General features: G+C 36.7%; 3 protein-coding genes across 3 annotated transcripts; 1 reads left to right on the plus strand and 2 right to left on the minus strand.

The window, feature by feature from the left end:
* Positions 1–13,711, minus strand: LOC103468859 (B-cell receptor CD22-like). The gene is made up of 10 exons (XM_008416233.2): positions 12,765–13,711; positions 3,871–4,060; positions 3,466–3,795; positions 3,132–3,377; positions 2,420–2,677; positions 2,178–2,268; positions 1,751–1,802; positions 1,392–1,528; positions 1,253–1,303; positions 1–1,155 (listed from the first exon to the last, which is right to left on the minus strand). The coding sequence occupies exons 2-10, from the start codon at positions 3,923–3,925 to the stop codon at positions 1,149–1,151; spliced, it is 1,227 nt and encodes a 408-aa protein (XP_008414455.1). The 5' UTR covers positions 3,926–4,060; positions 12,765–13,711; the 3' UTR covers positions 1–1,148.
* On the plus strand, positions 5,169–6,398 carry LOC103468857 (neuropeptide B-like). Its single transcript, XM_008416231.3, has 2 exons — positions 5,169–5,522; positions 6,025–6,398. The coding sequence occupies exons 1-2, from the start codon at positions 5,265–5,267 to the stop codon at positions 6,151–6,153; spliced, it is 387 nt and encodes a 128-aa protein (XP_008414453.1). The 5' UTR covers positions 5,169–5,264; the 3' UTR covers positions 6,154–6,398.
* LOC103468860 (guanine nucleotide-binding protein G(o) subunit alpha-like) lies at positions 9,265–24,147 on the minus strand. Its single transcript, XM_008416234.3, has 10 exons — positions 23,904–24,147; positions 23,483–23,618; positions 23,314–23,405; positions 23,124–23,216; positions 22,308–22,468; positions 19,367–19,495; positions 17,709–17,838; positions 17,538–17,609; positions 10,145–10,232; positions 9,265–9,606 (listed from the first exon to the last, which is right to left on the minus strand). The coding sequence occupies exons 1-10, from the start codon at positions 23,940–23,942 to the stop codon at positions 9,416–9,418; spliced, it is 1,131 nt and encodes a 376-aa protein (XP_008414456.2). The 5' UTR covers positions 23,943–24,147; the 3' UTR covers positions 9,265–9,415.
* Positions 24,148–24,163: the final 16 nt, after the last annotated feature.

Below are 24,163 nucleotides of genomic sequence, written 5' to 3' on the forward strand. Positions count from 1 at the left end.
TTCAAGTCTACTTTTATTCTTTTTGTTTTTACAAAACCTTAAAGCATCAAAATTACATATTAATGTTAAATGTTAGGATGTCATGATCCTAAATATTTATCTAAGTCTAATCATATGTGATTTGTCTTAAGATGGACTCTTTTGACTAACAAAAGTCAGAAAGGTTTCATTAAACAGATTGAGTGCAGACATCAAATGTTTTATTCCACATGTTGATGCCTATCTGAAAAAAAATGGCTTCCTTTAACAACCAAGCAACAATGAAGAAATTCACAATTTTACTTCATAAAAATGTCCAAATCAAAATCTGGAAAAGTGAATCCATTTTCAAACACTATCTGGATGGTTGCTCCCTTTCACTTGAGACAAACAGACCTCCAACCCAGAGAGAGCATGTAGGAGTGGTCATAAGGTCATAGTGGTCATGTGCGGCTCCAACTTCACATCTGAAAGAACCACAGATTTAAGTAACAGGCCACAAAAGCAGCTGTGAAAAAAATGGCCAGTAAATAACACAGGAAGTGGTAGCAGGTGGTGAGGCGCTGTCGTTCTATTGCGGTGGATGAGTCACTTTTGCGCAGACAGACGTTCAGATCTTTCTTTAGAATTTACAGGTAAAATTCAACAGTTACTAAAAACAATGCCTTTCTTGGCTTTAGAAGTAAAAACCGAACATTCTTTCCAGGTTTTCTAGACAGCCACAAGGTGTGTCTAGCTATGATTGTGGGAAGGAACACTCCAAACTTCTCAAAGATGCTTTGAGAAAATGTCTATTCTAGTATCTCGCAAGAATCATACACTGAAAGTTTCCTCACATAAAAGAGATGGAGAGAAGTAACTCACTGTTAGTCATTGAAAACAACTTGTTCTGTAGTCACATACCAATAAATATGCAAATATAGACAAACAATGGTACTTTTGGGCTTCAGCATTTTCTCAGTAAATCTGATTGGAGTTTTATTTTTCAGTTATCATCAAGAGTGATACTACCTGGCAGACAGACTAAATGTGAGTTGCTGTACTTCTTTTCATCTTCTAAGGAGACATCCACCACCCAGAAAAATCCCTCAGAAGAAGGTTTTGCTCTTACTCAGACTGCGCTGTGAGCAATCACATCAAAAGAATGTCCTATTTCAGTGGTTCAAAAGCTAGTTCCTAAAAAAAGAAATAAAATGTTTTTTTTAACGAATCTGTTTAAATCCAAAGATTGTATATACATATATATATATAAAACATGTTTGCTGGACTTTACCTGCGAACTGTGCTGTAAATAACAGTTTCATTTTCATAATCCTCCTGTTTCCTGAAAGTTAAAATGTATATCAACAATTGTACCATCTATTCTATTCATTGATTATAACAACGGGTTTACAAATGTCAGAATGTCTCACATGGTTCTCTTTCTTCCCTTTTGAAATTCAATAGTAGAATATATTATTTCTGTTGTAGCTTCTTCAACCTTAAGATTGTTGACAGCTTGTAACTGGTGACTGTCTTCAGTCCTAAGTCGATTCGCACCATCTGTCCTCTGAATACAAAAATGCAAATACATATTAGTAGATAAATAAAGGAAACAGAAATGTTTAAATATTAAAAGTCAAAGTTTTTAACCCTAGCCATACAAAAGGTTATTTTCCCGCATTTTATCTGTGATGACTCAGAGTTCGAGATGTTTACTTGATTTGGCTTCAGATAAGTCGATAGAACAATGCTGTCTGCGGTTTAAATCAAGGAAACAAAACAAGATGACCTGCATTTCTTCCAGATGTTCTGTCTCTGCCCTCATTTTGTTTTTGGTGAGCCTGAAATAGAGCAAAAAATATATAACTTAGGGTGATTGTTTTTCAAGAAAAAAAAAGAAAATAGTACAAATTGATATTGATGAAAAAAAAAACGATTGTGTTCATTCAGTTTTCTGCATTCAGGTTTTAATGTTTATAGAAACATCGGATTGATCCGTTAGTCTATTTAAGCTCAGAAAATAAATGCAAGGTTCTCCAGTTTGTTCCGTGTAATACTTTACTCAAAAATAAAAAGCGCGTCCTACAAGGATGAGTAACGTGTAAAACTGTTTCGTGCGTGCTCTGCGCACAGAGTAAGGTGGATAAGACTAAAGAATGTATCTGCTTGTTGTAGAGATGATTAAAACCAGTATCACACAAGAACAGACAGCTCACCTGCAAACAGCAATAACAGATGTCATGACTAGAAGCAGCACAACACTGACACTGATAATGACATGCATGTATCTCATAAATGTCCAATAAGCTGTAAAAAAGAACAAAAAAAAAACATTATAGTTTGTCTGGGATGCTTAAAAAGTTATATAAAAGTGCAAGAAAATAAAACCTAATGAGTTTCTTAATGCATTTTCCAAAAACTAGTTCACAGAAGGCGACGACTTTAGCGAAATACTTACGATTCTTCTTCTTCAAAGTGAAAACTTTGGAGTTTTGACTTCCATGTTTGTTGGAGACGCTGCATGAATACTGACCGCCATCATCAGGAAGCAACTCAGCCTGATGTCCAACTTTCTGTATCCAACCGTCTGCTACTTTGAACCAGCTGTAATTCTCTACAGGCGGGTGCGCATCGCTGCAGCAGATCAGGACAATGCTGCCGTTTGACCCCGTCTCAGATGATGATCTGACAAGCACAGATGTGTTCTTGGGTCCATCTGAAAATAAAGGAAAGAATTTACAGCTTAGGTTTTTCCAGGGGGGCATATTGTGCAAATGAGTGTCAGGGAAGATGATTTATCACAACAACGTTGCAGATTACTGCTGCATGAAACATTTGCAGTCTTGCCTTCATCATCCACTTTTACAACACAAACTACAGTCAGTCACTGCTGGGAACAAAAAAATTCTCGGTGGAGACAGCATTTTTAAATTTCTTCTAGGAAAAAAATAATTTCTTTGAGGAAAAGAAAAACTGAAAAAATTAAATATATCAAAAGCACAAATAAAACATACTACTAAAGTTGTATACTTTTCTCAAGGCTCCCTTTCAAACTGATTTTCAAAAAAAAAAAAAACCCTTGTTAGCAAAAGAAATGTCAGCATTACTCAGAGGGAGTAAATGGGTGATTCTGTACACATCAAAGTCTTTCTGTTGAGGCCGATACTCACATTCAACATCGACATGAGCGACTCCTGAAGTTGTTCCGTTTGTCATTTTTAGGGAGCATGTGTAGTTCCCTGAATGTTTAGAGGACACGTTTGTCAAATGAAGTACCGGTCCTTCATTTATGGCTTCTCCATCTTTAAACCAGCTGTACCCATATGAACCTCCTTCACCGTCGCAGCGGTTTTTGCAGGTGAGATTTACTGAATCTCCTTCCTTTATCGCTTCTTTTTGCACCGAAATATTCAGATCTATGAAGATTTGAATTTGATTTTCTTTTAAATTTTCACTTATTTAATGCAAACAGTACGATGTTAAATCAAATGAGAAATGACTTACCAATAACGTTCAATACTAGACCTTTAGTGGGGCATCCTTTGTTGGCATTGTATCTGAAAAAATATCTCCCAGCATCATCATGGCTCACTTTGTGTATTTTCAAAGAGCAGTTATGCACTTTGTCTCCTGTGTACTCAAATCTTTCAGATTCATTCCCAGGGTAAGTTAAAATAAAACGACATTTAGAAGACTTCACATAAGCCCACATGAACCTTTTTACTTCTTGCTTTTCAATATTATTAAAGATACAAAAGAAGACAACAGGCGAGCCTCTGACAGCACAGATGGTTTGCTGGGGGTAATCCACGAAGCACTTGCTGGAGAAAACATCTGGAAAAGGAAAAAATGTCCACATGTTGCAACATACCATAGCTGAAAAATATTTCAAGCGCCGTTTGCATTTACCTTCTGCAAATAGAAGCAACAGGGTCCACATCAATTGTCTGCTTTCAGCCAACATTTTCGGGCCGAGTCAAGTTCAATCTTTCAGGTCTTTTAATTTTAACAGAAGTTTTAACATCTGACAGAGTGGAAGCACAGGCAGTCTCTTTTTCTTTTGCGTGCTTTTCTATCCATCGCCTCAATGTGCAGCTTCCTGTCATGAAAAAACAGGGTCTTAGGTCAAAGCTGCACTTCTCAGCCTATAAAAATCAGGTCACTTACACAAAGCCTGTTTCAGCTCTGAGATGTACAAAATCTCGATGCAGGGAGCCAAGCTTCGTGCACTGCAACCTGATGTTCTTATGTTGTGGTTAACGGTAAGTGCAGGGTTGGTGCCATGATGGTTTAATAGGTTTTGTGCAATGCAATCACACAGCGTGCAAACATAGTGTTTATATCACTGCTGATGATGATGGGCTACAACTTTATTTGTTCTTAAAGAAGTTTTCTGGTAATTTCTGAATAAAAAAAAAAAAAAAGAATCTTGAATTCAAAATGCTCCACTTTTGAATTCATCTTAGGGCAACATACTGTTGCTTCAGTGACTTCCACAAAAGAAGAAAATACCTTTTATTTGATGCCGCAACACAATGAAATTTACTTTCATTTTCCGTTATGTCAAGCATGATTTCATGATTGCTCATAGCTTTATAATAATCACAGATAAAAGTTGTTACCCTCTAATGAACTTTAACTGACAAATGGACTTGTTAGTTGAGGCTCGTAATAAAGATGTTCTTTTACTGTTAAGTGTTTGTTGGCAAATTTTACACAGGAGTTTTCTGTCAACTACAAGTCCTGTCAAAAATGAGGGGAAGAGATGAACCCTTGCTACACAGGATATATATATATATATATATATATATATATATATATATATATATATATATATATATATATATATATATATATATATAATTTGAGATACTCATTAACTTAAGTTTAATTTCCTTTCTTCACCCTGACAGATGGTTGCTTATTTGGGATGCAGAAACAGTATAATTAAAGATTACTAATACAATCTATTATAGCCCCTATAGTTTTGTACCTTAACGATATACGTGACTCCCATTTAATGCAAAGTACAATCTAATAGAAACAATTCAGTTTTTTAGGGCAAACTAAGCAAAATAAAACCAAAACTAAAAGGCAAAACACAAAGTGAGAAATCAAAGTTTTTTATTTTAGTGCCACAAGACATTTCCTTCTCCCTCTCTCTCTCTCTCGTGACGACGGGATGATCACCGGGATGGATCATCTGGAGCCCTATAAAAGGGTCTTGGTCCAGTGAGTGGTCTCAGAAAAAAGAACCAGCAGCCGAAGTGAGATAAGGAGCAGCTCAGACCTCCGCTCTCGACATGGAGATGACTTCTAAACTTATGTTTCCTATCGTAGCGTTTTTCCTTCTCGTCGCCTGCAGCCCGTCGGAGGCTTGGTACAAGCAGGTGGCCGGACCGAACTACTACTCGGTGGGCAGAGCGTCCGGCTTGCTGTCCGGGATCCGGAGGTCGTCATCGTACGCGAGGAGAGAGGAATCCCCGTCAGAGAGCGGAGAGTCTGCCACCAGCAGCGTCTTATCTCAGTTACTCTCTCATAACTCGGTTTTAAAGACGATGGTTAGTGGGAATTCATTTGCTCAGTCAACTTTTCAATGTATTTTTTTTTTGTTTGTTTTTCTTCATTATTTAGCGGACGATTAAACATAAGATTACAGAAATTTGGCAGCACTCTTTTTTTCCGTTTTCTGTGTATTAACTATTTAACGGTAACTGTTTATTCAGCGCCATGTGGCTCTAAGCTGCAAAAACTTAAAACTTTAACGAGAGAACAAAAACGAACCGTTCTGGGCTTGCATTCTGTACCCCGATATTTTTCACACCAGCATTACGAAAACATTCTACAATATTGTAGAAAATAAACCTACAATAATTTATTTTTAAAATGTGGATAGAATTTTACAAAATTTGCATGAATGTACACAGTGTAATGTTGCAGAATATTTGTTGTTGTGTTAAAGCAGCTTGAAACTCATCTTCAATCCAGTGCACAAAACTAGTCTTGGTTTTAGATACTTTAATCCTGATTCTCTAACGATCTGTCTCCATTCTCTCCAAACAGCCTCTTTGCATTAAAGACATTACCCCAAACCTGCAGAGCTGTGAACTCTTCCAGGAAACAAAGGGATCTCTGAAGTGCAAAGCAGACATCTTCCTCTCCCTGGACTCCTCAGACTGTGAAGGAGACTGATTGCTGTCCTTGGATCATGAAGCATAATTCTTAAAAGGACATTTAAAAAAAAAAAGCATCAATGTTTAATGTGATGGGTAATGCTGTTGATGGAAGTTTGTTTTTCATGCACCCTTTTTGCTTGATTTTTTTTTTTTTAACGATGAAATATGTCTAATTGTTATCCGGTTCTGTGTTATTGTTCATATTTGATCTGAGTTTACATCAATAAATGGATCATCCTGTGGATCTGGTTAAAACGCAAATCACAAAGATGTCATTTGATTCTTTACATTTCATCACTTTGGCAGCGGAGAAAAGTTTGCAAAGCAAGTTTAATACCATCCTGGAACTTAATGCCAAGGATATTATTTCATAGTTATGATACATTTCATTCACTAACTCTAGTTTGTTAAACTTGAAAGAATATTTTTAGGATAGAACATAGATGCAGCTCACAATTTCTACATTCAAGCCACAGCTACTTGGAACAATTATGAGTGAGTAAAAAAAATCTGGCATACACTGGGGAGTATCCTGTTATTTCATCCCTTAATCTGCAGTAAAATTACAGAGTGAACAGAAAAAAACAAATAGCTGGAACAGTCAGTTACAGTTGTTTGCCATTCTGCTTTGCAATATTAACACTAACCACAGCTGTTAGAAGGTCTACCCAATCACACTGATGGGTAAATCAACATGCAAGGTCATCACAATTGTCACATTGATTTGTAGAGCAGCATTTCATGGCAATTAAAGCTGGAAGTATTTAGAGCAGGGGTGCCCAAAGCCAGTCCTCGAGGGTCGGCATCCTGCATGTTTTAGTTCTCTCCCTGGTTTAACGCACCTGGATCAAATGATGGCTCGTTAACATGCAGGATGCCGGCCCTCGAGGACCAACTTTGGACATCCCTGATATAGGGGGATCATCTACCAGTTTTGTTTTTTACTGATTTTTCATAGTAAAATTCTGCAACTTTAGTCAGAACAGATGAAAAGCATCTAAACTGCAACTTTGAGGTCTTTCTAAAAATTCTCACATGTGCATGGGATAAATGAGCTAATAGAGATTGTGCATTTAGTGTTTGCACCTGTTCTTGCCATTACATTCGTTTCTAGACTGAAGTCACTTATTGAAAACCATTTGGCAAGTGCTTTTCCCAGAACACAGTATTACACCTAAACGGCATCATCTGATACATTTACCATCACAAATTGAATCATTAGGTTCAATGGATAGACATATGTGCATGGGGTTTGAGTCTAAACATCGTTTTTTTTTAAACAATGGGCTTCAAAGTTAAATTAAAAAATTATTTGCAAGTCTCTGATAAATCAAAACCAAATATACGCAAGTTGTCAAAATGTTGACCCTTCGTTTCACCCAATCTTTAAGTGAAAGGGAGATGGGACCTGTATCTGAGGTTAAAGATCTACGGTGTTTACGAGGAAAACTGAGGCTTCCTTGGTTAGGATGAATTACACCTTGATGTATCTGTCAAGTGGGTTGTGATCAATGGCAGTAAATACATCGCCCAGAAGTCTTTGATAATTGCAAAAGCAAATGGTAATTTGCCAGAATTTGGACTTATAAAATATATATTTAGTTGATTCGACACTATTGTTTGGAATAATCTTTTGAAACTGTAAATTTTGATAGACATATCAAAATTTACAGCATATCAAGTCGAAGTCCCACACTTTGCACATGCTACTGAATTAGTGGATGCAGAAGAACTGGTGGATTTTTACCCCTTATCATACATTCAGCAGCAAAAGCAAAATCTTTTGTTTTGATAAAATATTATCTTTGAGATATAATTGAATTGTACAAAAATGAAAAATAATCCAGTGTGTGTTAGTAAGATAGGTCTTGATCACTTTATTTTGACGTAGTCTTGTGATGACTGTAGGTCAATTTCTGTTTCTGAAAATTGTTTTAAGTGTGACATGTTAATTATATTAATATCAAATGTCAATTCACACTACTCTGCCAAATGTAAACTAGTTTTCTTGTTTTACATTGTCATTAAAAATAAAGTGTTTCATTAGAGATTGAAGTCATGAAGTCTATTTTTCTTGAAATAAATTTTACTTTAAAAATGTTACACTGCTTTGTAGGTAGATATTCTAGTTTCAAGAATACATTTACTTGTAAGTAAAAATTTCTCAATATCCAGTTTTAAGATCTTGAGATATTTAAGGAAAATACACTTAAAATAAGATTTTTCTAATAGAAACCTAAACTAAGAAAAAATATGAAAAGGTAATTTTATTTATATAGCACATTTTCAGCAAGATGGCAATTCAAAGTGCTTCAGTTCAAATCCCATTGAGATATTTATCTTAAGATTTCAGTTTTTGCAGATGTAGGTTTTGTCAGGGGTATTTTATTAAATGAATATCTTTGATCAAAATCACTCCATTAAACTCTGGCTGTATGGTTAAGTTGACTCTTGAATAGTATGGCGTTTTAAACGGGTTTCCCTGCAGGATTATTTTGCAATAAGCTTCATCTCCCGATCAACTGTGGCCAACTCGGTCAATATAAAATAAATACCTAAAGGTGTCATCTACTGCCCATGTTAACCCAGGATGCCTATAGATGCAGTCTATTGGCGTCATCATGCTGTAGTGTTTTACTGTATTTTCAGGATGAAGTACAGTGTTCATTTTCTGCCACACTGATCAACTTACACAAACTATTCCGAGATTGATCTAGGAAGGCAATAGGTTGCTCTGGATTTTATTTGCAAAAAATACCAAGTTGCAGTTTTGACATTTTAATGTTCATGTACATTTGGACACTGGCTTTTATTCTTTTTTTTTGGTACAGTCCCAAATGTCTTTGGTAAAGTGAACAGACTATTTTTCCCTCCACTGCCCAAATAGGCACCGCTTTGGGTTTTGCTGACATAAAACTCCCCAAAGAGTCACACACACACACAAAGGGAAAAAGACTACCTGAAATTACTGTAAATTTAAAATATGACTGGATGACCAACAGAAAACTGCAGTGTGTATAGTTAAATGTTTCAATAACATTAATTGAAGCCAAGACACATTAGTAACTCAATAATTGTTTATTTTTCTTGAAAATTTGCATGGATATTAAAAGAAGATACGAGATGATCGAGACCAATACTTTTATTTAAAATAAATTAGAAATAAAACGGCACCATATATACAATTGTCTTAGCAAGTCACATAGCCTTTTGTTTTAAAAGCATTAAAACTATAAAATCACAGTAATCGGCATCTAAACGTAGAGTATAGAGGAGACCTACAACAGCTGGACAGCTGATAGGTTCTCCTTGATGATCTGATCAATGACCATGTGGAAGACCACCTTCATGACTTCAGAGTTGATGGCCGTGCCGAAGTGGTGGTAAACGGGTCTGCTCGAAGCCATGTTACAGACCGAGAACACGGCAGCTACATGGTGGGCTGCAGCGTCCACGTCACAGTCTGCTCCTAGACAGGCAAAATAAGTTTCTCTCATCTCAAACAGCTTATTCACTTTCTGGAATATAGAGGCAACAAGACATTGGCTGACTTTTTTTTTTTCATCAAAATCCAAATACACGAAACATGATGCCGACACACAGAACCCCTGGCAATGAGTCTGGAATGATGCACCACCATGACCCAGACCGAATGAATAAAATGAACAATGTATTTCAATCTGTATGCACAAAGATTTCTGTTTACCACGCCAGCAGAGGTGATGTTGCAAGAATCCAAAGTGCTGAATTTATAAGCAACTTTCAAATGTTGGATCATCCAACTCTCTCACACCTTTCATTGTTCGGTAACAGACATGGCCGAAGCAGGACTGTGAAGAAACTAATGTTCTGCTTGTAATCTGCTTTCAATGCGTCACTCGTTTTATAAATGGAAGCCAATATGATAAATTCGAAACACAGTAAAATCAGATGAGACGCTAAAAATGGCTTTAGAATAAGACTTTCAGAGAAAATATAAATGACCTGGGTTTTTCTCTCTACTGTACCTTCATAGCACGAAAGGTAAAATCTCAAGTGTCTCCCAGAGTGCAGGATCTTCCTCCGGAAAAGGTCAGTTTTGTTCAGAAACAAAATCTACGACATGAAGAAGAAAAAAAAAAAAGCAGTAGAAAGACCCGAACATGTAAATGGATGTTTTCAGTCAGAACTTGATAGCAAAAAACTAACAAATGGGTCAGAGTAGAAATTGGCTTTTCTTCACTTTCCATCACTTCCATTTGTATTTGTGACTTTATAGCTTCTTGAATCACGTTTCAAAGCATGGGTTGTGCTAGAAAGATGAATCAGTACCAAAGTCTGTGGACAAACCGTGTAAAGTAAGTTTTTGAGAATGAAATGGCCAGTCGACAGTAATATGTTTGCTGTGGGGCCTCTAAGGCCGTTTACTGTAATCTCACTTTCTCAAAAGAAATATGCTGCAAGAGTGCCAAGTGACAGCTCAGGAGAACGGAGTAGAACTAATTGGTCCAATCCCTAAAACAGGTAGAAATAAACAGTGGGTGCTAACTATGGTATCTTGTTAAAAACATTTGACTTAAATTTTATATATGGATTCTTATTTTTTATATTACATTTCTCTAAATAAAGAATAATGTATCAAAAAAATTATGCAAGAGTAGCCTTCACAACAAACTGTTTAAAATTGATTTTAATGCAGAAATTTGTGTTTACCAAATTCGTACAGGGTTATTTTTTTAACCACTTAGAGAAATGGGCCTTTCACCAAATTGCTCCCAATTTTGATCTCAAACAAATCATATCCTGTTATATCTTGAACCATTGAGAAGTTTACTTTCCTTATTAGTTAAGGAACAATAACAATACGAGCAGGTAATCATAAAAATGCTAAAATCTTACATATTAATTTGTATAATATTTTCTGAACACTTTCTGCACCTAACTTTCTGACTTAGTCCAATTGTTTCACTGAGCAAATTTAGGCTTTTATTGAATTAATGCCAGTTTACTCTAGTAACGAACTGCCACGAAGTACAAATCAGATTTTTACTATTGTGTTGAATGTCTGTTTTATAATGTATTCACCATCAATGAAGAGGAAAAAAAGCATTTAACCTTCCTGAAAAATTCACCAACTGCACAGTTGTAGTCAAGTAATACAAGTAGTACTTCAAAAGTGAAAAAAAAAAACTTTTTTTTTTTTAACATGTTGCTAAGAGATGAGCGTGTTTTTTGGTAAACAAGTATACGAAGTAAACATCTGAATTTTACTTTTGCAAAATTTACCAACTGTAAATTTCCTGTGTCTAAGCAGATAAGCAGTATTTCAAAAGAGCTTATGTTTTATAAACAATTAATTTGGTGTTAAGAAATTAGCATTTTTTTTCCTGGTAACGAACTGCCACGAAGTATAAATCAGATTTTTAGTGTTGAATGTCTGTTTTATAATATATTCACCATCAATGACAAAAAAGGGAAAAAAATATACTTTTCTGCGTAATTCACCAACTGCACAATTCTTGTTAAACAGTATAAGATAAGTAGTATTTCAAAAGAGCAGAATAAATCTGTTTTTTGAACAATAATGCTTGTTTTTAATGTGTTGCTAAGAGATGAGTGCGTTTTCTGGTGACCAAGTCCCACGAAGTAAACATTTGATTTTTACTTTTGCAAAATTTACCAACTGTAAATTTCCTGTGTCTAAGCAGATAAGTAGTATTTCAAAAGAGCTTATGTTTATTAAGAAATTAGCATTTTTTTCTGGTAACTAACTGCCACGAAGTATAAATCAGATCTTTACTTTTGTGTTGAATGTCTGTTTTATAATATATTCACCATCAATGGCAAAAAAAAAAACAAAAAAAATTCTCCTTTCTGCATAATTCAACAACTGCACAATTGTACTTTACTATAAGAAGTTGTACTTCAAAAGAGAAGAAGAAATTTTCTGTTTTTTGAACAAGAACAATACTTGTTTTTAATCTGTTGCCAAGAGATGAATGTGTTTTCTGGTAACCAAGTGCCATGTAGTAAACAACTGATTTTTACTTTAGCAAAGGTAAAAATCAGAAGGCAGTGCATTAACATTAGCGCAAACATTGCTAATGTAGCTACTGTCCACATTAGCAGTATCCTTTTCCCTAACATAAGCTTTATACTCATTTTGTTTATTTATTAGCCATGTTTAGCACACTGAATTGAAGACGTCAATTACACCCCACATGCCACTGGCAGCATTTAGGCTAACATTAGTGTACTGTTATCACTACGTGTTAGATACTCTATGTTAACGTAGATCAAGAGCAAGCCAAACTCAATTTCATGAGCCAGGAAGCTGAGCGTCTTGCTCCTTTATTGGGTTTTATTGACACTTACAACTTTGAGCAGTGGTGTGGAAAAGCTCAATGAAAGGTTGAGTGAAACTATAAGAAACAGAAAAATAAAATATGCATCAGCTCTAAATACACAAACTTCTAGTGTCTGAATAGAATTAACCTGAGCTGCAGTTAAGAAACAGTCACGTAGCAACCGTTGCTATGTAAATAAAAACTATCAGGATATGGCTTTTCTAGAATAAACACATTTGGAAAACAATCTCAAAATAAACTAACAAAACATAACACCAAACAGAACATAGATTGAACTTACAGCCATTGTTTTCGGAGGTGTAAGAAAAGATTAACACAGGAGGTGAAGTTCATACATTAACAGGCAGGCTCTCTCTGAACAGGTATTCCAAACTGCAACTGCCTCTGCTACCCACAATGCACTAATATCTCAAAATTCTCTTTCAAAATAGAATACAGATAAATTAATACTATAGAACTTTTTAAAACTCATGTAAACGGGGGCGTTTACACGACAACGATCCAACAAAAACGGCACTTTTGTTCCGTTTTTGTTGGATCGTTTACACGATAACATTCTGATTACGATCTGTGTTTACACAGTAACGGTGCACATCGAAAACGTGTAATGCTCTCGCTGCGCCTAGTTGGTGCTAGGTTCTTTGAAACTTTGAAAGTGGGCATGTGTTTAAAAAAAAGTTGTACTTGAAGGCATGTGGATTTGCGTGAGAGAACACGCATTGTGTGCGTCTGATTAGGGCGCATGCAGTTGGAAAAAGTGGAATAACTTTGCCGAAAAACCTTGTTTGAGCTTTCACGGTGTCTGTAGCGAGCCCCGGACTGGAAGCTGTTTATTGTTTTTACCTTGGAATGGCCAACAGTCTGTTATTCCTATATCAATTTGATAAAATAGGAGTTCCCGCACGTCCCATATCCGTGTCCTCTGTTACCTTTTTCAGCAGTTAAAACAGTTTTATCCGTCGCTAACAAGTCGTAACCTGTTTTTCCGAGCCGCCTTCAAACGCAACATGAACGCTGAGACGCTCGCGCTGGGTTTACACCTGTGAGGCAGCGGGACACCTGCTGCTGCTGCTGCGCAGGTGTGTGTTAGAATCATGGCAGCAACCCAGCAAAACGTAAATAACTTGGCACAGTTTTTCCCCCGAACTAACCGACTGAGTTGAGTAAAGCTGTTGGATGCAGGGGATGATAGCTAGAAGATGACTGGCTAATATCAATACAGCACGTTAAGCTTGTTAACAAGTAGCCTGTAGGCTGCTGGTGTTGTCTATGTTCAGCTTCGTAGACTCATTTTGCCCCCCAAAATAAGTCGGTGCCCCCGTTAAACTGGTCTGGAGCCGGGCTGGTCCTGGTCCGTAGTTCTCTACATAAGAGCGCTGAACAAGCAGCCGTGTATTTTGCCACCTGGGCGGTGCGGAGTGGTGAAGAGACGCTGAGGGAACCGAATCTGATGGGGAAACAGTAACACCAGCATTGTGAGTAGTTTCTTCTTCTGTGGATTGTAGGAAGCAGTTATGTTTTGCGTCATACTATGCATGAGCTGGTCTGGAACCCGTTTTCAATCTGTGCCGTTGTTAGAGAAAACATTCGGTGGTTTCGTGTAAATGCACACTACAAACGCAACAAAACTCTTCCGTTTTCCCCCGAAATCGTTGTCGTGTAAACGGGGCCTTAAGACATTTCCAACTTCCAGCCTGGGGCAGAACAATTAGCATTTTGGCTAATGTTAGCCTAAAATGCTAATACTATAAATTAGTGTATAAAATTAGCTTATACACCAATTTTAAAATACTGAATGGAGTAAGTCCTTGTTATTCAACACGCTATTGAGTACATTGTAGCTTACTTTATCATTGATGCTAATATTTAGGATCAGAACGCTGGGTTTCAATGTACGGGCACACTTCGGCAAGCCCTGTTTAAATTTCTTCAGAAATTTTCTAACTTATTTTACTATTTTTTTTCTGGTTAGGTTACATTTTTGTATCGAGTTTTATATTTAATTGCTCAAAGTACTGAGGATTACTAAGTACAGTACTTTGGTTGCCTATTGTTGTAAATATGTTGTAGAAATAAACTTGGACTGGAAACCACTTTCAATTAACCCGTTGGTCCAAAAGATTCTGACCGTTCCAATCAGAACCTAGGAACGTCTTACTGGTTTATATTATTTAAGGACGTTATGAGCAGATAAATGAATTTACTTCAGTTGTAAAAGTAAGTATGAAAAAATTCCCAGAGCTGATTCATGCTGTGTACTAAACATTTCATTGTAATGGCGTCCTTTTCATACCACAAGTCATGAATAGAATGGCCAAAACAAAGTGACAAGCCCAAAAGAGGGTTCAATCATTTGCAACTTCATAAGTCAAAAGAACTGCAAAAATCTGATCCAACACTAAAAATATGGATGAAAACTTGGTCCCCAAGTGGTGGAGTTTGCATTAGTTTGTCGGTGAATTAATAAGGTCTTGTCATTATGCATATGTTGGATAACTCAGGGAAAAAATTGGTGTGTGTGGTGTTTGATCAAACCCAATAAAATTAATGTTCCTGTTCAAATAGCAGATAAAATATCAAGTAATCTCCAGTCACACCATAGTTCTGTTATTTCCAGCGACCTTATCTGACTTTTTTTCCCCACACTAGAGACAAAAAGGAAAGGACCACATAGCATTTAGAAGAAAAAAAATAAGGAGCTAAAAAGGCAGAACTCTACCCGATGCATCTCAAGATGAACTGCAGAAACATGATTTCTATTCATAACCAAAGCAAAACATTGTCAGTATGTCAGCAGAAAACAACCACAGCAGCTGTTAAATGTGGTGACAGCAAACTAGAATTTGTATGCTAATCATGCTCATCAGATGCAATCAAAGCTTTGTGGGCGCCGTTTACATAGCATGTAAGATTTCTTAAAAAGCCCATGAGTGCATTTATCCTGCTGTCATATTTAGAACAGCATGAGAAAAGAAAATAGCAAGAGGTTAGAAAAGGTAAGGGTACAAATCGTATACCCTTTACACTTCATCTATTTTATAGAGATTGACAGACAAAGTAGAAAATTAATGCAAAGTAAAATAATTAGATATGTTTTAATTAGAGATGTGCCGATCAGGTTTTTTTCCTGCCGATAATACCGATCACCCATGAGGGCTGATCACAGATACCGATCACATAATTTTTCTATCATAAACACTACCGGTTACATTATGTGGATAAAGGAACCATGAATTCACCTTAATTTAGACAAAAACTTGTTTTTAATAACTTATTCCAAGAACAAAACTGGCATTCTGCAAATTGTACTTCTATCGGTTACTATCTTTAACAGACTGATAACATATGAAGGCTCTGAAGAGGCTAAATAATGCAAAGAGCCAAAATAAAATCTCTCAACATTGCCCAAAAAATTCAAGTATAAAACTTAACATTCAAAAGGCAAATGCAGGTTCCATTACAATAAACAATCCTGAGTTACTGAATGAAAACTTCCTGATAGCATGACGGCTAGCTGATTACTGCTAGTTCTGAATGGCTGTTTCTGACTGAGAGGAGTAATTATGCAGAACAGGGAGGAGATCGATCTTTTTTTTTTTAGAGATTATCTGTCTCATGTTAGGACAGCGAAAGTTTTAATACGTATGTAAAATGTATTTTTTTAGGTTAGATGCTGCAGCTTTAAACAGAGGTTCAGTGTGAGAGTCACTACCAGGTGGAGCAGAAGCGGCGCTCCGTCTGAAATATTACTACCTGTAGCGCGTAGCAGCGGTTCAACAGCGAGAGCAGAACCAGCGTCTTACATCGCAGCTCGAAGACTTAAATAATTTTGCGGGTTATTTGTTTAGCTTTGTGACCGTCATGCTAATCCGGGTGAGTGTTTGTAGCTGTGCGCTGCTTTACCTGCTGTCTGATCCTCCATATGTCTTTACTGCAGTGAGTCTCGATGTAGCCAAACTTTGTTAAGTATGGCATTGTTTTTATGTCGTATTAGCTTCGTTGTGTTGATGCATTTTGACCTGCTTCAATTTTCCGCCGCAACATGCAAACTTCCCCATTCACTCAGTGCTATAGCTCCACATCGTTTAGGATTTGTTGCTGCGCGTTTGCGCAGAGTGAAGGAAAGAGGAGACCAGCTGCACAGGCAGGCTGCGAAATGAGATGCAGGTGATCGGCAACAAGAGCCAATGATCACCGATCACCCGATTATGATTGGTGACCGATCGATCGGCACACCTCTAGTTTTAATATATTTTACACATCAATAAAATAAAGGGTGAAAGTTGAACCTCCATCCCAGCACCAAGTTCCATGCAGCCAGCAAAAGCCTTTCTTCAACATTTCCCATAAACTCTGATCATGCTCTATGTACATTCCCCACACCATGATGCTGCAAACACTTTTTTTTTTTGCAGTGTGGATGGCATGTTCAGGTTGCTTTGCGGTGTTCATTTTCTGCCACAAATAAAACTTTTCATGTTTCATCAAAGATTTCTTTTTGGTCTTGTCTGATCAGAGTCCTTTCTCCCACGCGCTTGCAGTGACCTACATATAGTTTGTGGAAAACTGCATGTAATGAAGGCTAGATTTATGGCGTACATGACTAATCAATGTTATCTCAACTCCCACTTGAGAAAGTGATATCTGCAGCTGCTTCAGAGTCTTGGTTGCTTCTTGGTTACTACTCTACATGCTTAGTCATTTTAGTGGAATCTAGTTCTGGTAGGTTAGCAGCTGTGTCTTAAACAATAGAATGTACTATGCACAATTAAAGACTTAAAAGGCAATAACTTTAAATGTAACCGTGTGTTAAACCTTTTAACTTTATCCTTGCCGGATGTGTTCTTGAGTCTTCATAACTCTCCATTAATGTTCCTTAAACTTCTGAGGTATTCATAAAGAATATGTGTTATAACATTGCAAAAAGAATAAACTACCCTTCAGGTGACTTCTGATACAGTTGTTCACTCTGGATTTTATTTAGATGCATCAGAATGTAGAGGGTTAAATTTAAATCTGTCACACTCTTCAGATTTCACAAAGAAAAACTTACCAGGGAAGTTTTCTTGAAGACTGTGTTTGTGCAGATTGATGAGAAAAATGCAAGGCTTTCTTGAAGTCCGTTCTAAGAAAAGAAAATAAGGTCAGGCAGATAAAGCCAAGAAAAAAAGGATAAAAAGAAATCCATATAATTACCAACTGTTAATATAGTTTAATGACGTACCATTGATGGATCCTTAAACAACATCTGATCATAGCTGCTGAGAGCCACAACAAACAGTAAGGCATGAATAGAATCAAAGCAGCTCAGCCACTTTCTCCTTTCACTGCGTTGGCCACCAACATCATACAATCTGCCAACCGACAAGAAATAACGTCTAAATCCATTTTTTAAAAAAGATTGAAAATTACAGCTGATCTGCAGAAGAAAGAATTTCTTTACAAAGTAGATTTAGTTGTGATCAAGTGCATTAAAGCAATAAAAAGTCCCTACTATTCAAAATACTGAAGACATCCGTTTCAACAGAGTGGCACCCGGTGAACCTTAGGGTCTGGGTGACATGGGTAATGAGTTTCAATTTGGGCCAAAGAGTCTCCAGGTGCAAGATTGCTGCATGTCACCAGCAACGAGGCATTTATCTTCTGAGTCAGTTGTACCAAGCTGGAGGAGAATACGTGTTAACTGAACTGACAGCAGTAGCTGAAGTGGTGGAGAAAAGAATAATCACTGCAGCTTTCCTGAGTTACCAATTTAAAACATGAGATCCTGTCATTTTATGACAAACTTTGCTTGATTTAGAATTAATTCAACAAAATGTACAAAAGGTGTAACAGCATTTTCATACCAAAAGGACAGCAAGGCCAACATTAGGCTTTTGAGTTATTGAGCTGTTTTAACTGAAAAAATGTTTTGATTTAGATATATTAGAAAAAGAGTTAGATCCATAAACTAGCCTCATCAAGTTTACAGCAAGAGTTCTTTGTTTATTCTTTTTTTCTCAAATTACATTTTCAACTATAGACACACACACACACAAGTTCTCTATGGATTCTAACCTGCAGCCCACAGAAACGGATAATGTTATTCAAGAAAGTAGATAGAGCATTGTAAAATGCATCTGAAAAGAAAAGTTTCAGTGGTTTACTGATGTACTTCTTCATATTTGTTTGATTTTCTGTTTCTAATTAGAAAGTTTAAGGCCATCAATATTTAATGTCTAATTCACCCTCTTCATTCAGTTTACCACTGAAAGCTTCTTCCGTTTGTTGAAATGGCTTGAAAGGGAGTCTGTCTTCAGAGGTTCAATAACTCAATAAGAGACAGCTGGAAGTTTATTTTTTATTTACTTGTTATTTTCATTATTGTGGGTATAGATCAAGTTGTCTGTTTAACTGATTCTTAAGGACATTTTAAGTCGGATCGTTTGGTCAGGTATCTCTTCAGTTGGCAGACGCTTTTGAACATCTGCTTAGTAGTCATCTTTAAAATCAAAAACATAACAAATGTGCTTATTCTGCGATTCAGACAGTTTTGTTTGGTGAATCACTTTTATGTTTGTAAAACAGTGTTGCAGTTAACATTCTGTTGCCATCTCCCCTCGTAAAAAAGTTAAATGTCCCTTGCTGAAACTACTTGATGTTTAATGTGCTGTGGTAAACAAGTTTTTAGGTTTGCCACACGTCCACCAATGCATTTACACAATTTAAAGTTCTTGTTTGATTAATAATGCAACTTATAGTTTCCAAATTCAAGATGATTAAGTCCCCATTTTAGAGTCAGAATTTCTTGACTCAATGTAAATTTAGAAGACCGATTTAAAAACCCACTCACCTTCAGGTTAAAGATTTTATATATATATAGCATTTATTTCAAAGTCTTACCTAAAGATCGTTTCATCTACTTGAAACTGTGTCTCAATGATTCCACAGGTCCTCACTCTGACTCTCAGGACATCCATCTCCGTGGGAATGTAGTTTGGCGAGATGATTCGACTTATGTTTTCAAAGAAGCTGCAGATGACCAGAAAAAAAGGAAGACATTTAACAATACGTAATTGACTAGCTGTAGACTGCGTTTTCTTGTTCTTTATCCATTGGTTCTAGTATTTTTTTTAATCAATTCTTAATTCATTCACAAATATGCCTTTAAAAAATATTTTTAAAAAAGCATATAAAAAAAAATAAAGGAAGCTTTAGTTTTTAAAAACAAGATGCCAAATTATTGTCAGCCAATATTTTTTCAGGACCTTTGTAACATTTGTAATTTCAATCTGTAGCAATGTCCTCCAAGCTACAGTATAGTCACCAAAGCAGCAGAAAAATAAAAAAATAAAAATCACCTCCCCGAGTCATCCCCGAGTCATGATGGTACTTTCACACTTAACCACAAGACAATTAGTTCTTTTCATACCCAAGGATTGCATACACCCAACACAAGTAGTTGGGGAAATGTACTGTAGAACTGAATTTTGAGAATTGCCTTTGATGTATTTAAGCATCAAAAGAAAATGCATTAGAAACTGAAATCTCATGGAAGCATCAGTGAAAATTTAAACCTTTCAATTGAAACTCTGCCTCCAGGCGTCTTATGTGAATCATGCCATTAATCACTTGATGTGACTTATCTTTTGTGACAAGATGACAAAAAGGTTTTTCTGGAAATGCTCAAATAAAAAAATAAAAATAAAAGTTATCCTGACTATTGAAATCCTGCAAAAATTGAGATTCTGAAAGTTTTGCAAGATCCCATTGAATATTTGAAAAATCCTGACTGGAGTTTTGTGTCCCATTTAAATGGATCAGAAAAAAGTTAAAATGCATATATTTGAGGTCAGCTATGACATTTCTTCTCTGAATTTGTTGTGGTCTATTCTGCAAACAAGACTTTTTTGGAACTGACTTCTATATAAGTGGGAATGCTTTGGACCCGTTTTAATTAAATTTTTTTTCCATAAAGTGCTATAAAGATGACATTTGCTCTAACACTGCACTATATAAAATAAAATTAACTGAATTTTACAAAGACTCAGAGAAAAAGCTAAACCTGTTCCAAACTGATTGCAATTTAAAACGTCCCAAACTCCTTGGAGGCTTGCATTTATAGTAGGGCTTAATTAGAACGCTTCTCGTAAACACCTTACAACCGCAGACAACTCACTGTAACTACATATTGTCTTTTAACATTAACCGCTCACTTCAAGCCCACGCCAGCATCAGAGAAGTCATTTTACACATTTGGGTGCCTGGGGAAGTCAAGTGTGTCACGACACAGTCTAATCCAACATTTCTGGAGGGAGAAATCAATGGTGGGTCTAGCAAGGTGAGATCACTGAAAGAGAGACAGGCGAGTCTCATATAATCCCCCAGCAACTGACTTTATCGAGTTCCAGTAATGAAGCTGTCACACCTCCGTCCTTTCTCCGTCTGACCACCCGGAGTAGATTTTATCTTGACTGATCGCCTCCCTGTTGCCTCAAAGATAAGAAGTTAATTCTGCCCACCGAGTCCACATTTATTTAAAAAGACAAATCACTTCTTTTACTTAAAGAAATAATCACAATCCAATATTTAATCATATAGCCACTCGGGTATCCAGCTTATTACCGAATATTGTGTGCACAAGACAAGTGCACATTTCGGATTGCTTTTCTGCAAACATATTCCATTCTTTACATAATGATGCAGCACAAAAGCACTCATCGAAAATACTGAACACGGAGCACAAAGCAGAGAGGTAGGAGTTGATGAAATTTTGAAGGCCATTTTGCTTTTACACAACTCTTGAAAGGGCATTATTGCATGATCCAACGACAGAGCGGAGAAAAACAAGTGCTGTTCAGACAAAAACATTTTGGAACAAATGTGGGAAAAATAACAGTATTTTGCACAAGTATTCATAGCACTTTTTCACATTTTGCCATATAGTATGAAGATCACCAGACTTTTATGAGGAAAACCAGCTTGATGTGTGGAGGAGTGAAAACCAAATCTGAAAGGTGTGGCATGCACTTGATTAAAGCCAACTTGTCTCTCAACTTAAGAAGTCCATAGCTCAAGTGAGAGAATGTGTCGACAGGAAAACGTCTAGTTGTGCATTCATTAAACAGGCTTTTATGAAAATGTGGCAAGTAGTTAGATGTTGAAGTCCCAATTGGAGTTGGTCAAAAGACAGAAAACAAGAAGCCAACGTCAGATGAGACCAAAAATCAATAAATCTTTACACACAAACTGCCAGACATAGCAAATACATAACTACACATGGCCCAGAACTCACCATCTCCATGATAAAACATGGAGATGCCAACATTACTCTGTGGGTGTAATTTTCTACAGAAGCGATAAAAAAAAAAAGCTAATTGTAGCTTTCTTGAGACATCCCTCAAATAAGTAATTGATTCCTCACTTTTTATCACTTTTCAGAGCAATGCAAACTTTTCAGCCAAGTCATAAACACTTCACCTCAAGCTACACACAATCCCACACATACGCTACTATTCGTCTTCTCAGACACAAAAATAGTTTCTTTCATCATGTATGTTTTACGTACTCCACCCTTATTCTCCTCCACCTGGATATCTGCAAACAGCTCTTTTTTTTAATTTTTTATTTGATGTGGTTCTAATTAGGCTTCCTATTCCATAAATGTCACGCAAATCATTTCCTGATGGAAGTTATTCTCAGCGCTGCTTTTACCATTTGCTCTCTATAGACAAACTGTAACTACACACTCCTTACTGGGCAATTTCCCTTGACATTTCCACTGTCAGTCATAATTGGGAAGGGGATTGTGCAATATAAATCGCCCTGTGGTTGATGTACTCACTAGAGGGCGGAGTCGTTCAGATCGTACTCGTATCCTCTGGCTGCAGCGGCCCTCACCCCCTGGTCGGCCCAAAGGGCACAGAAGGCTTGAGCCACAAAAGGGAGCAGTTGCTGATTGTCTCCCAAACACTGGCTGCAGGACAGAATGCAGCGGGCCTGGATCTGGTTTAAGTATGGGAACATTATACAGTCAGAGTCAATAATATAATACTGGGATATTATCTTTACGAGACATGCACCGCAGACAGCACAAACCTGGAGGGAGCAATTTGATTTCATAGTGCATTAAAATCTCTAATTATCAGAGAGGTTAAGTTTTGATGTTAGTTTTATCAGATAATTATGGTGATTTTTAGATTACAGCTAATGGAAACCCCAAAATTAACTTTACCAAATTAAAGAACACTATAGATCTTTTTTTTTAATGTGTAAAAGAAAAACTGCTGTAAAGCATAATCACCAAAACTAAGGATAAATGCTTGATGCTATTTACAGCAAATCTATAAGATACTAGCTTACTGAAATAAAAAAAATAAAAACAAAATCGCTCAGCAAAACCTGAAATCTCATCTAGTCTTAATGATTTCTGTTTATTACAGACTTTAACACTTGGAAGCCTCACTGAAAGCTAGAACACAACAAAGAGTTGCAACGCACAATGGATGCAAATGCTTCTTTTCTCTTCGTAAAATCAAATATTATACAAGTACCGTTCATGAGACGAGGACTCCATGCTTCACATAGGCAGAGAGCGCCCTCTCGTGTCACAAAAAGCAGGTGCAGTGAAAGCCAAACAAGAGGAATGTCTGTGGCTCACCTTGTTCATATTATTTGCGAGGTTTATCCGCAGCTTGCCCATTCCTTGCAGAACAATCTTCATAGAGGTTAGAAGGTTATCCAACACTGCAGGCTTTGAAAACATGCGTCCATTTCATTCATCTTTATTCAAGAAAAAGAAACGTATCCAGTATTTAAAAATGTGTGATGATGGTGTGAATGCGTGGTACCTTGAAACTAAGAAGTTCCTGGCTGGAGAAGCCACGGCTGTGTATTATCTTCATCTGTCTGATTATTGTGCTCTTTCCGCTCTCTGCAACTCCTGCCACACAAACAGCGTTTTGCAGCAATTAACCAAAGTAGTTGAGAGCTGCTAAATGATGCAGCATATACACACACCAAGCATGAGGATTTTGATAACATTCCTTTCGGCCCTGGCATGATCACAAAGGTCTTGCTCGATTGTGGAGTTCTTTATTTGGGTTTTCTTAGTTTCCTCCGAGATATCCTGTTGGAAGCACATTCCCATGCAGACCTAACGGAAACGGCGACAAATTCCAGATATGTTGAAATAACCAAAATAGGGCACTTATTTTATTTATTTATTTTTTGCTAAATCTCCAGGAGAAAAAAAAAAGAATTAAAAATAACCGTTTACAGACATTTTGACAAATAGGACTTAATTAGTGCTTAGTTGAATAGAAAAAAAATATAGGTATTCTGAAACAGTGAGTGGGAGAACGGAAGAGTAATTTCCCGATTTCAAATTTCAGACAAAACTTTCTGAAGTCGTTTATCAAACAAAAGTTTTGCTGCGTACCTTCAGCGACAGATGAAGCAGTTTTAAACAACGAAACATCCCTCTGTTGTTGCTCTTCGTTTCTCAACAGCTTTGTTTTGTTGCTATTTCTCCTGGCATCAAGCAGGCGTAACTCGGAGGTGCTAATTTGCTTAATTAGGAACACACTTGTACCGCATTCTGTCAAAATAAAAGCATGTGACACCGGAAAAGGTGAGTCCCTAAAGAATAAAATGAGCAATTTTGTTTTGGCCAGATTTTTTTCATGTTCATGTGCAAGA

Source organism: Poecilia reticulata, chromosome 8, assembly GCF_904066995.2.
Source record: "Poecilia reticulata chromosome 8, P_reticulata-male-v2, whole genome shotgun sequence".
In the NCBI taxonomy this organism is placed as follows: domain Eukaryota; kingdom Metazoa; phylum Chordata; class Actinopteri; order Cyprinodontiformes; family Poeciliidae; genus Poecilia; species Poecilia reticulata.

Coding starts and splice junctions, on each gene's coding strand:
- LOC103468860 (XM_008416234.3), bottom strand. CDS start 23,942: ATGTTTCGTTGTTTAAAACTGCTTCATCTGTCGCTGAAG. Junction 17,839..19,366: donor GTAGATGAAACGATCTTTAG/GTAAGACTTTGA, acceptor GTCGGTTGGCAG/ATTGTATGATGTTGGTGGCC. Junction 9,607..10,144: donor TTACCTTTCGTGCTATGAAG/GTACAGTAGAGA, acceptor TTGCCTGTCTAG/GAGCAGACTGTGACGTGGAC.
- LOC103468857 (XM_008416231.3), top strand. CDS start 5,265: ATGGAGATGACTTCTAAACTTATGTTTCCTATCGTAGCGTTTTTCCTT. Junction 5,523..6,024: donor ACTCGGTTTTAAAGACGATG/GTTAGTGGGAAT, acceptor CTCTCCAAACAG/CCTCTTTGCATTAAAGACAT.
- LOC103468859 (XM_008416233.2), bottom strand. CDS start 3,925: ATGTTGGCTGAAAGCAGACAATTGATGTGGACCCTGTTGCTTCTATTT. Junction 2,269..2,419: donor CACTTTGAAGAAGAAGAATC/GTAAGTATTTCG, acceptor TCTTTTTTACAG/CTTATTGGACATTTATGAGA. Junction 1,304..1,391: donor AAGGGAAGAAAGAGAACCAT/GTGAGACATTCT, acceptor TTTAACTTTCAG/GAAACAGGAGGATTATGAAA.